Source organism: Balaenoptera ricei, chromosome 19 (genome assembly GCF_028023285.1).
Source record: "Balaenoptera ricei isolate mBalRic1 chromosome 19, mBalRic1.hap2, whole genome shotgun sequence".
Taxonomy (NCBI): domain Eukaryota; kingdom Metazoa; phylum Chordata; class Mammalia; order Artiodactyla; family Balaenopteridae; genus Balaenoptera; species Balaenoptera ricei.
Window position 1 is genome coordinate 56,888,081 of NC_082657.1, and position 12,080 is coordinate 56,900,160.

The 12,080-nt window shown below is 58.6% G+C and overlaps 1 protein-coding gene across 1 annotated transcript in view; it reads left to right on the forward strand.

The window, feature by feature from the left end:
- Window positions 1-2,809: 2,809 nt before the first annotated feature.
- CMIP (c-Maf inducing protein) overlaps window positions 2,810-12,080 on the forward strand; it is a 236,668-nt gene continuing 227,397 nt past the window's right edge. The window contains exon 1 of the mRNA XM_059904977.1: window positions 2,810-3,366. Coding sequence (XP_059760960.1) covers window positions 3,070-3,366 — 297 coding nt within the window. The 5' untranslated portion in view covers window positions 2,810-3,069. The remainder of the gene's footprint in view (window positions 3,367-12,080) is intronic.

Sequence of the window (12,080 nt, forward strand, 5' to 3'; positions counted from 1 at the left end):
GTGACCTTATGAAGGTGATATCTACAAGTCACTCCCTGCATGCCCCACGTGGTAGCTTCCCACTGCTCTCAGGGCAGAGTCTGGTCCCTGGGCCTGCATTTCAAGGTACTGCCCGCTCAGCCCCTGCTCACCTCTGAGGCCTCTGCCCTGCATCCGCTGGGCTCCTTGCATGCCTTGGCAAAATGTCTGGGGCTCCCCTGGTGGCACAGTGGTTAAGAATCCGCCTGCCAATGCAGGGGACACGGGTTCGAGCCCTGGTCCGGGAAGATCCCACATACCGTGGAGCAACTAAGCCCGTGCACCACAACTACTGAGCCCGTGCGCCACAACTCCCGAAGCCCACGTGCCTAGAGCCCATGCTCCGCAACAAGAGAAGCCACCACAAGGAGAAGCCCGAGCACCGCAACGAAGAGTAGCCCCCACTCGCCGCAACTAGAGAAAGCCCACATGCAGCAATGAAGACCCAATGCAGCCCAAAATAAATAAAATAAAAAACAAATTAAAAAAAAAAAAAGTCTGGAGTTTCCTGCACAGGCTGAGGGTTTTCCCACCTCTTTGCCTTTGTATGTGCCGTCCCCCCTTCCAGGAGCACCTTTCCCCTTCTTTACCTGATTCCTAAAGACCTCTTGGAGTCAGGACATGCACCCAGTGCCACAGCCCGGCTGGGTTAGATAACCCCCCCTCCCCCTTCCTGTAGCCCCAAGCACAGTGTGGTCATTGTCTTTACATGGTCTTAGACCCTGAGCTCCGCACCTGGGCTCAGTCCTGGCTAGCTAAGTGAGCCTGGCAGTCTCTCTGTATCCTCACCTGCAGGAGGGGATGCTGATGGGTCAACCCTGTGTCATGGGTTGCTGTGAGAAGGAAAAGCTGCGTGCGTGCTTAGGACGCTGGGAATTACTCCTGCAACGGCAGGAGCTCAATCAAGGTTCGGACAACAGACCTAACCCCCTTGGCGGCGTGGCCTGGGCGTCTCGGTCACAACCCCCCGCCATCCCCACCTCTGGCATCCACATCTGTGTCACCGGGTGGGGTCTCTGGCTTGCCTGACTCCTCCTTGCTTGATGGTTTTCTCAAGGCCGTTGATGTTCAGAACTTCAAGAACAGAATTTGCCAGCAGGCTGTGGGGAGTCAGTGAATTCCCCATTTTCCCGCCTAACTGTGCCTCCCCAGGGCTCACGAGGAGAGAACAGCTCTGCCCATCTCCTGGGCAGGCTGGAGATGCGTCTTCTCTGGTGAGGGACACATGCGGGGGCGCTGCCTTCCACCCTGGCCCCAGCCCTGGCCAGGCTCAGGTGAGAGTGTTTTGGGGAGCCCTCATCTTGTCTGTTCTTGGGAGAGAGGGGGAGGGGTCAGTCCCCACCCTAGGGCTGCTGTGGACAAACTTCGGCACTCATGATGCAATTCAACGCATGCTCACACACTTGTGTGTTCACTACAGAGACACCTTCACTTAACAAAAAAGGCACAGATCTGGGGGTTTTAATGGTATTAACTGCAGAAGTGCGTGGATGTGAGAAAGCCCCACCCCAGAGCAGAGCACTTGCTGCGTGGCTTTAGGTGCCACTCCTGATGGCAGAAAGGGAACGTTTTTTTGTTGCACGGCTGGCGTTCCCGAGTGACACCATAGCTCATTCCCCAAAGGGGCTTCCAATATGATTCTCTCACAGCCCTGCGCACGACCTGGGGATGCAGAGGTGAATGACCCGGTCCCGGCCTGAGGGGAGAGGTAAAGAAGCTGGAGCTGCTGGGGTGCAGGCAGAGGAGGGGGGCGCCGGTAACGCTGGGGAGGGATTTTGCTGTCTAGGCTCCTATTAGGAGCTAATCAGACTCCAGGGGCAGAAGGAAGGAGGGGCGCTGAGGAGCCTGTCCCCTCCCCCCCGGAGGCTTGAGGACCCCAAAGGCCACGGCGGGCAGACATCTGTAAATGATCAGGAGGCCTGCAGAGTCCTGCAGGCTGAGCCAGGGCAGTGTGGCTCATTCCCCGGATAACTGACGGGACATGTTCAATTCGAGGAAATCTCTCTGTCTTGTGGCGCCATCTGGCCAGCCAGGTGGACGGCCTGAGCTGGGGTTCCGGGGGTGTCACAGGTCCTGCCTGCGGTCCTGTCCCCACACCTTCGGCCCAGCCCAGCCCGGCCCCGGTCCCTCAGGTTTGCACCTGGCCGCACCTCCGCCATCCGCGTAGACAGGTTTCGGGGCGCTGACATTTCGGATCCCGGCTGGCCGCGGGGGTAAGGGTGGGCTGCGGGGGCCGCGGCGCGTTCTCAGATCCGTCGGGCCGGCGGGCCGCGCGGCTCAGCACCGGCCTGGGCACCGGCGGGGGCGCGGCTCGGCGTGACGTCACGCGCCCCGCCCCCGCGGCCCCCGCCCACTCCCCAGGTTCCGGGCGGGGCGGGCCCGGGCCTGCCAGGGCTCGCCCGCCCCAGCCCCCTCCCCGGGGGCCGCCCCCTCCCGTCGAGTCGCGCCTCGGCCCCTCGCGTCCCCGCCCGGCGGCGGACTCCGCCTGCGAGAGGCCGAAGCCGCGGCGGCAGCCGCCGTTGCCGCCATTGACGTCAGAGGGGCGGGCACATGACCCCGCGGGGACCAATCGCGCGGGCGCCGAGCGGCTTCTGCAATCTCTCAACTGAGCCGGCCCCCGCGGCCCCCGCCGCACACTCGCCCGCGGACGGCCGCCCAGACACACGTACTGTACACACGAGCGGGCGGCGGGGCCGAGACACGCCCGCCCGCGCGGCCCCCGCTCGCCGCCGCCGCCGCCGGGCCCCCGGCCCCCCCGCCGGCGCTGCCCCGCGTCCCCGCCCGCCCGCCCCTCCGCCGAGCCGGTCCGGCCGCCGCGAGCATGCATCCGACGAGCTAGGAGGAAGCCGGAGCCCCGCAGGAAGGACCGAGCGCCGGCCGCCCGCCCGCCTGCCCGCCCGGGCCCCTCCCCTGCGGGGCGCCCCCAGCCCCACACCCCCCCACCTTCCTGGGGGGTGGGGGGGTGCGGGACGCCGACCGGGGGCCCCGCCGCCCGGGCAGCCGGGACAGCCCCTCTCCCCGCCCCCGGCCCCCTCCCCGGCCCGGCCGGCCATGGATCTGACCAGCACCTCGGGCGGCGGCGATCCCCGGCAGATCGAGGAGACCAAGCCGCTGCTGGGGGGTGACGTGCCGGCCCCCGAGGGCACGAAGATGGGCGCCGTGCCCTGCCGCCGGGCCCTTCTGCTGTGCAACGGGATGAGGTACAAACTGCTGCAGGAGGGCGACATCCAGGTCTGTGTCATCCGGCACCCGCGGACCTTTCTCAGCAAGATCCTCACCTCGAAATTCCTGAGGCGCTGGGAGCCGCACCACCTAACGCTGGCCGACAACAGCCTGGCGTCCGCCACGGTGAGTCGCTCTGCGCGGCGGCGCGCCTGCACCCCCGCGCCTTCCCTCGGGGCCCGGGAGGCGCCCCCTCCCACCGGCTGCCCCCTGCCTGCCGCTGCACCTGGAGCCCGGGGCCTGCAGGGCGCCGGGGGGCGGGAAGAACCGGGCGCCCCCCTCCTGGCCTGGGCTCCGGACTGGATTGTGGAATCCGAAGCTCTGCCCTGCCGGTGGGCTCGGGGAGACCCTTAGAATTATGGAGAGGATCTGGCCCACCCCGGACTGAGCATTTGGGTACCTCCAGGCCCAGCGCTTGTGTTAATTACGGATGGGACCTTGGGATAGACCCCCGAGGCTGGGCCCTGATGGTGGTGGGGTTCCCTTTCGGAAAGCGCATCTGGATTTGCGGCGGATGGGAAAACAAAACAACCAGAAAAAAAAAAAGAAAGAAACCCAACAACCTCAAAACCCCAAAACCCAAAGAATTTCCAGAAGCCAGTTCCTTTCTTTGCTCTCTACCCGTCTTTTTCCTGCCCGGGCTGGCAGGCAAAAGTGGGTGCTTCCCTTTCTGAAAAAATTTCACTGGCACACTGGGAGGATGGAAGTGGAGGGGGAGGAGGAGGGAGAGGGGGCAGGGGACCTGGGCTATCTCCTCCCCACGGGGGGCGGTCAAGTTCTAGTGCGGAAGCTGGCCTGTGGGGTTCTGGTCTTGCATTGTCTATGCAGTATTGTATACGTGTGTTTTGTTGCTGGAGGTTTTATTATGTTATTGTTACTGTTTTAAAATACATGGCTGGGACTGGGTCACCCTCATGAGAGGGAGAGAAGTCATCGATCTGCTTCTGAAATCAAATCTGCAAGGTGGAGAGAGAGGGCTGTGGTGGGGTCTCAGCGGGGGAGGGTGGCGGGCAGGAGCCGGAACAGGATGCTTTGTGTTTTGAAACGAGGACAGTTTAAAGCACCAGCTCTGCTTGGGCCTGAGCCTTGCTGTGAGGGGGTCCCGTCCTCTATGGAGAGGTGGCAGGTCTTCCCTAGAATGCACGCTCCCCTCTGGGGCAACCGTGATCCGGTTTACTAAGCACGGTGGTCGGGGTGGGGGCGCTGAATCTAATGCCTGCCCACACCTGTGCCAAGAAAACCCAGCCGGGAAACAGGGTGTCGCTTACATAGCATGTCACAAACGTGTAGCATGTGCAGACATTTCCCCGGCATCCATGTTCCCTTGGCAGTGTGTCACAGGTCGTGACACATGCTCCAAGGAATGGGGAGGGGGAAAAGTTAGCAGAAGAAACCATACTCCTTGACACAGCTCCCCAGCTCCCCCCCCCCCCCGCTCCCCCCAGGGCACTGAAGCACACGAGGACTTTTATTCTGAATTTTGGGTCCGACGTGCTCAGAACACCTATTTTTTCTTTCCTGTGGGCACATTGGTGCAATCTGCAAAGGCTGCTTTCTCGGGGAGGATCCCTGGTTGCAGAGAAGCGGTCCAGTCTCAGTCTCAGGCTCATGCACGTTCTCAAACCTGTCCCGAGCCACAGGCCTCGGCATTTGGCTTTTCATTTGATGGAGGGAGAGCCTCAGAAAATTCGCCAGCGCGCAGTGTTTCAGATTCAGGGAGGAACTGGTGTCCTCAGTAGTTCCCTGTCTGGGACCAGCAGCCTCCAAATCTGGCTTCAGAATTTCCCCCTGGCCGGGGCTGGGGGAGCTTTATTTTTCTTTCTGTCACCCCTTAAAGTGGAGGGGAGTTGGGGAGGAGAAGGTGGCTGGGAGGCACAGTGACCCCCCGTGGGAAGGACAGGCCGCGCTCCCGTGCTCCCCCGGGAGAAGCCAGGAGCTGTGCTGCGCTGCCCACGGCTGGGGGAAGCCAGCTTCGGAGGCTCAAGGTGCCCCTCCCCCTCCCCCAGTTTACCTCTGATTGCTCAAGAGGTGTCTGTTTGAGAGAAAGAGTGGGGAGGAAGGGAGCCTGAAGCCCTGCGCTGGCTTCTCTAGCAGCCAGGGGCCCCGGCACCACCTTCCCCAGCCGTGGTGGGTGGCACCTTCGTCTACTTGGGCCTCTCTGGAGAGGAGCCGTGATTTTCCGGACTGGGGGCCGAGGGCCGTCCGCGGCCCAAGATTTGTCTCAGCAGAGCCTTGCTGTGGCGTTGGGAAGCGAGGAGGGAGGAACTACGCGCGAGTGTCCAATGGGCTGCCCCCTTTCTCCGCCTGTCCTCGGCGAGCCCCGCGGGCAGGGCAGGGAGTGTCCTTACATGTGGCCTTGGTGGGCTCCGGTGGGGTGCACGGCCCTCCCTGCTAGGGCCTGTGAGCGTGGAGGGGGGCTGCTGAGGCCGTGGCCTCCAGGGCAGGGGTGTGCATGGCACCACCACTGGGGACCTTGTCCCATCCTGAGACACCTGGTTGTTGGTGTGTCCAGGGCCCCCCCCCCCTCCCCGGAAGCAAAGCAGGCCCCTGAGGGGTTTCCCTGAGGCCCGGGCGTTATGTAATCTGTCTGCATTTTGTAGTGCGGCCCAAGCACTCAATTGAGAAATGTGAGCCCAAACGAAACAAAGGTGAATTTGAGTGCAGTTCACTACAACGGAAAGCCCCATGTGGCCCAGCCTCGAGCTGCCGGGTGTATCAGGTGTTTTGTATTGGTCGTAGCCTTCCATAAAGTGTACATCATCCTTTTGTTAAGCCCTCTACACAGCCCACCTCAGAACCATCTGGAGATTATCTGGTTAATTGTGTGGGCTTTCAGGCACAAGACTCAGAGTGATTGATCTGGATTCAAACCCATAAACAAACCAAATACACTCTTTGCCCAGACCGTCTTCAGGGTCTGTCTGCACTGATCCAGTCAGTCAGAGCTACAGACCAGGCTTCCAGGACCACAGCTGCATCAGGCCTGGGTGGAGGCGTCCGGGGGCTCTCAGTCCCACCTGGCAGGCGGCTCCAGCTGGGTACACCCCCAGGTGGACGGACCTCTCTCCATTCCCTGCCGGGGAGATGGGCTCAGCCTGGGGCCCCAGGGGGCCAGCGGCCTCACCCCCTGGCCTGGCTGTAAACTTTGCCTTCTCTGGGGTCAGGTTGGAGCTTCCCCTGTGCCTATCTGCTGGGCCGGTTACTGATTAAATCCTTGCACAGTCAACAGCGCCTGACATGGCCGGTGACAGCGCCGGGCCTGATGCACTCTGTGCTGGAGACTTTGGATCCAGAAGCCTCATAAACAAAGGAGGAAACACAAAGGCGCCAGTGACCCGGCTGCTGTGAGGGGGGACTGGGAGGCGTCCGCCCCTCCCTGGGGTGCACACGGCCGCACCTTGCCAGAGGAAGGGCGCATCTGCCCAGGCTGTGGCCTGGATGCCGCCGTTCCTCATTCCCCTTTGGCGTCCAGACTTCCCAGTCCCCGGCCTCCCTGGGCTTTTTGTGGTTGCCAACCATGGTGTCGGCTGTAGCCAAGAAGGTTCGGGTCCTTGGGTCCACAATCCATTTTGCCGTTCTCGTGTCTGGGCTGAATTTGATCACCTGCTAGGCATGTTTGTCCTCTGGAAGAGGGCTTTGTCCGTGTGCTTTGTCTCCTCTGCACCAAAGAAGTACGAATCAGCTGCTTACTTTTTATTTTACCTTATTTTTTTTTTAACATGTAGCACGTGGCATCTCAGAATGGGGAGGGTCCAGTCTGATCAAACAGGGGTCAGAGCACAGGCACAGTAGCCTTCTTTATTCTCAAGCCTCGATTCATCAGTGACTTGTTTTTTAAATTTTCACCACTCTGCTGCTTCAGTTGAAATGTCTCTGGGCTTTCTGTTGTGGAAAGGAAAAGAGGAGTCACCTCAGTTCTCGTCGGTTTCTTCAGTCTGGTGTTTTCTTGGGGGCGGCAACCTTCTGAAATTGGACTTATGCTTACGAAGCACCTACTGGGTGTCAGAGTACTGCATTCATCCCGATGGTGGTTTCCCCATGGGAATGAAAATCTGTGTCCTCCCGAGTAGTCAGAAGTCCCGTGGGAGCTCGCCTGTGTGCACACGTACACGCGTGTTCATTTCTCCGCTTTGTCACTTACACCTCCTCCTTGTGCCCGTCCTCCCCGCCTTTGATTTATGCGATGTTTTTTTGTGGCATAAATAAACACAAAGGATTTTTTTTTTCTTTCAGTGCCATTTGTCATAAGATTTTGGAGTATATCAAATTTGTTTCCCAGGTTACTTGTCTGATTGGAGGTGGTGGAGGGGAGGGGCTGAGACAGAAGCGGAGGAAAAAATCTGAATTCTCTGTAAACAGCACACGTGGTCTGCCTTCCCCAGGCTGTAATAAATAAGTGCATTTTAAGGAGGGAGTAGTTTTGATGCTGCCATTCTCCTGGCGCAATCCGAGATGCCTTTCCTAGCCGCTGGCAAAGTTGTACCAGTCCAGGTTGAAGGTGTCTCGCTCGCTGCTCATGGCTGGGCTTTGCTGCCGAGCTGGCTTGGGCTCCGTGGCCCACAGGTGGCTGTGTATAGTGTTGCCCGCTCCTCTGTGCCAACCGGGGAGCCCGCTGACTCACCTGGCAGTGGGAGAGGGCATTTCTGGGGCACCACGTCCGGTGAGGCTTAGGGGGAGCCTGGTGGCCGTGTCATCCTAAAAAACCGAAGCTCTCTGAGGGTGCCTCGCTGCCGGCCTCAGCTTGGCCCACGTGGATGGTATCCCCTTGGTGTTTTGGTGGAATGAACATCCGAGATGGTCAAGTTGCGCCTTTGATTAAAGGATTAAGTGAGATTAAGCAAGGCAGCCTAATGGTTCAGGGCGTCTCCACCGTGGGGCAACACAACAGGGTTTGCTGCCACTTGCACCGGCTCTGGATTCTGAGGTTACAGCTTCCTGGCTGTGTGACTTTTGGAACGTTGCTTTCCCTTGCCGGGGCTTGCTTTTCCTCCTAGAGGGTGGGATAATCCTACCTCATTTACAGGGTTGCTGAAAGGATTGGGGATCACTCAGATTAGCACCTAGCAGGACGGCCAGCACACAGTGGGGGTATGACAAGGGGCCTGTATTCCACTTGGTGTTTTCCTAATTACCCTGAGAGTGCTTCAAGAAATTCTGCCCAAATGCAAGGGATTATTGCTATTTAAAAACGGGCAGTCTCTAGAGGAAAGTCTCCTGAGATGAGCGGTGCATTTGGGAAAGTTAGGGGTATTTAGTGGATCTGGTATGTATGAAAGCAACGAAATTGTTGAAAGCAGTTTAAGAAAAATTTCTCAGGGGGCACAGTCTAGTTTCTTTAAAAAAAATACAGAACTCTTTTTTTTTTGGAAAATTGAAATAGTAACGTGCGCATCAAATAAATTCAGATGGTACAACAGGCACAGAAGGGAAAACGAAGCTTCCCTCTTATTCCAGGGCCCACGGCCCCTAGGCCTCCTCCTCGCAGGCCAGCCCTGCGTCCTTGCCGATCGTTCTGGGCATTTACACGCTGTCCTGTGCCGTTATTGTTTGTTGGACGGTGTGTTTTGGCAGTCATTCTAGATCTCTGCCTGCACAGCTGCTCTTCCCTGCTGCCTGGTGTTCCGTCACAGAGGGGCACCGTAATAATGTAGGTAGACCATCCCCTGTCACTGGACATTTAGGTTAGCCCCAGGCTTTTGCAGTTTCCAACAAGACACTTTCCACTTTGACTGAGTGGAGTTGTTTCTGTTTTGATAATCGGAATGTTTTTTGCCTACTTCTCTGGTGAGTGTTAAAATATTTAGTCCCACAGTGCTTTTGCAAGGGTGAGCTGACCCTCCCTCAGAGGGGGGAAGGGCAGTGCTGCCTGGGGTCACTGCGGTCTGGAGTCATGCTGGGGTCTGGCTCGCTGTCACTGGCTAGGGAGCCTCCTGAGGGTCTGGCCCCCCAGCCCCACCAGGAACTGGTCGGGGGCTCCGGGCAGTCCCGCTGACCTCTGCCCCAAGGACAAGGGTCTGCACGGCCGGCCCGGGAGGGCTGTTTCCTGCTCCACCTGAGGGCATCGTTTTTGTCCCCAGGCTTCCTGCCTCCCCAGGATGGAAGCCAGGCCGCCTGGCCCCATGCTAGAGAAAAGGAGGAAGTGACAGTGTCTCTTCCCTGCTCCTGGCTCTGGTGACAAGGCACCCAGTGCCTTCAGCGGGCCACCGAGGGAGGCCGTGTGAGGTTGAAAGGAAGCTTGGCTGATACCAGCAGAGGGTGATGAGGCATGTGTGTGTATGTGTGTGGGGGGGGAGGTGTTCACGTCTGTTGGGGGAAGGGGACCACAGAGAACATAGTTTTGGTGCCGAAATTGATTGTTGTGCTGAAGCTGAATGTCCGGTAGCCATTTCTTTACACCTGCCACATACCGGTGTCTGGGGTGTCAGGAAGGTGGATGGGGGAGAAGAGCCAGTCACAGCAGAGGGGTCAGACAGGCAAGCTTGAATCCTGCCCTTGCAGGGTCCTAGCTGGTGGGTGACCTTGGGCAGGTCACCTAACCTCCCTCCTTATCTGTGAAATTCACATTCTGGGGACTTCCTTTTAGCATGATGTCAGGATTAGGTGGAGCAAGGCACGGCAGTTCATTCAACAGATAAATATCACTGTTTGTAGGCAGTTTGAGGAAAACCAGTCCCTGCCCTCCTGGACTGGGGTAGGTGACAGACAATGAACCGCTGAGCAAGTAATTATAAAATCTGTCCGGCCCTGGAGAAAACAAAGCAGCGGTGGGTGGGGTGTGCGGGGCTTGGGGACCAGGAGCCTTGCTACTCTGCACATGGTGTTCAGGGAAGGAGATGGTATCTAGTGGGGGAGCATTCTTGGCAGAGAGGATGGCAAGTGCAAAGGCCCTGAGGCCGGACCGGACTTAGAGATCACCCAGTGAAGGGCCCGGATCTTAGTAAATGCTCTACAGTTGTCATCACCCCTGCCTTCCAGGAGCTGTTATCATCTATTAAAAAATATTTATGAGCACCCAGAATGTGCTAGGTGCTGGGCGTATAGGCAGCTCCCTGCCCCATGGAGCTTCCTTCGTTTCTAGCGCTTCTGGGGTGTGTGTGTTTTATTTAACCCGCTCCCTCTCATAGCGAAGAATAGCAGTGCTTTAAGAGACTCTTACATTACCAAAACCAGTTCCCTTTGTCCGTACTGCGTTACAAAGGTTCTAGGACCTAGCACACCCTAATCATTGAATTCGCCTCAGGCTTTTTTCCTACGGGGAAGCGCTGAGGGGGGGAAGCATTGAAGGGGGGGGAAGCGCTGAGCGCCAGCGTGTTGCCCCACGACCCTTCCACGTGACTCAACCGCCGGGCTGGGATTCACACCCAGGACTCCCCGCACCCCTAGCGCCTTCACTGCCTTCCTTTGTCATGGGTTCTCCTGCTTTCAAGCTGGTATCAGATCGGGAGAGTGTATAAACAGATTAGGCTGAGTGAACTCACTTTGGAGGGAAGCAGAAGAGCTGGATTCTCCAGTCCCCGGGTGGGTGGGCCGGACTCCGCGGGGCGGGGCAGCGGAGGCTTCCCTGGGGCTGGGGTCATCAGGAGAGAGGAGATGGCACTGGAACGTGTCCTGGTGTCCTGGGCCAGTCCCAAGCTCTTCGAGGCCCAGAGAAGCTGCAGATAGGCGCACGCAGCCTGGGGAAGCCCAGACTGCCTCCTCGTTGGCCCGCTGTCTAGCCCAGGTGAATGTGAATCGCCACGCGTGCTTGCGTGAGGCTCAGCCGGTGGTGGAGCCGTCCCCGTGGATGCGGCCGGGCCACAGTCAGGGTGGGCTGACTGCTGCGACAGCCGGCCCCCAAACCTGGGGGGCTTCACGCAGCACGGTTTTCATCTGCCTCGTGTTCCGGTCCAGTGGGGGTTTCTGCCCCTTCAGGGCCTCGTGGAGTCGGGGCTGGGGAGAAGGAGAGAACCAGGTGGAGGTTCGGTCTGTGGGTCTGGCCACTCCATCGGCCACGGCTCGGTCACACGGCTACCCCCGAGTGCGGGGGAGGCTAGAGAGGGGGCTAGCCGTGTCCAGGAGACAGGAGACCACAGAATGATGGCGACACCCGCCCCAGGGCCGTTGGGACCCTGCAGTGGTCTGGAGGTCTCCAGGGTACCAGCAGCAGAGCTGCTTCCCTGGAAAGGAAATTCAGATGGCGTGGTCTCTTCTGGCTCCTGGGTTTGAGCTTGGTGGCAGGTCAGGGAAGTTTGCAGTCTGCTCTCTGGTGGGGAATAAAACATCTTAGTGAACCTGTGGCAAGGGATGGAGCAATGCGCTCGTGATTACAGCAACACTTATTGTCTCCCTGCTGAGTGCCAGGCACTGTGCTCTTTTAATTTTCCAAACAATCCTACGGGGCAGCTATTACTCTTCCCGTTTTATAGACGCTGCAACGGAGACTCAGACGAGGAGAACTGGAAAGAAGTGGAGTTGAGAGGCAAAGCCAGGTCTGCCGCCACGCCTGAGTGTGTGTGTCCGTGAATATGTGTGCATCTGTTGGATATACGTAAAATGATTTCAGCCTCTTGCAGCAACGTCTTAGTGGGGAATCAGTGGGCTTATCAGTTTAGTGTTTGCCGATGTTTGGCAGACATCCCTTTGTGAATTTGTCAAGTGAGTTCAGGGAACTGGTGTTGGAAAGTGAATGCCAAGTATTTGTAAGGGGTAAGCGCCAGGTACCAAGTTTGTGAATTGAGTACCAGATGCTGTGTGTGCAAAGGGAGTTTCCCAGGTACTGCACTTGTGGAGTGAGTATCTCCAGGCATTGGGCTGGCAAGATGAGTGTTCCCTGGTGCTACGCTTACAAAGTCAGACGACCC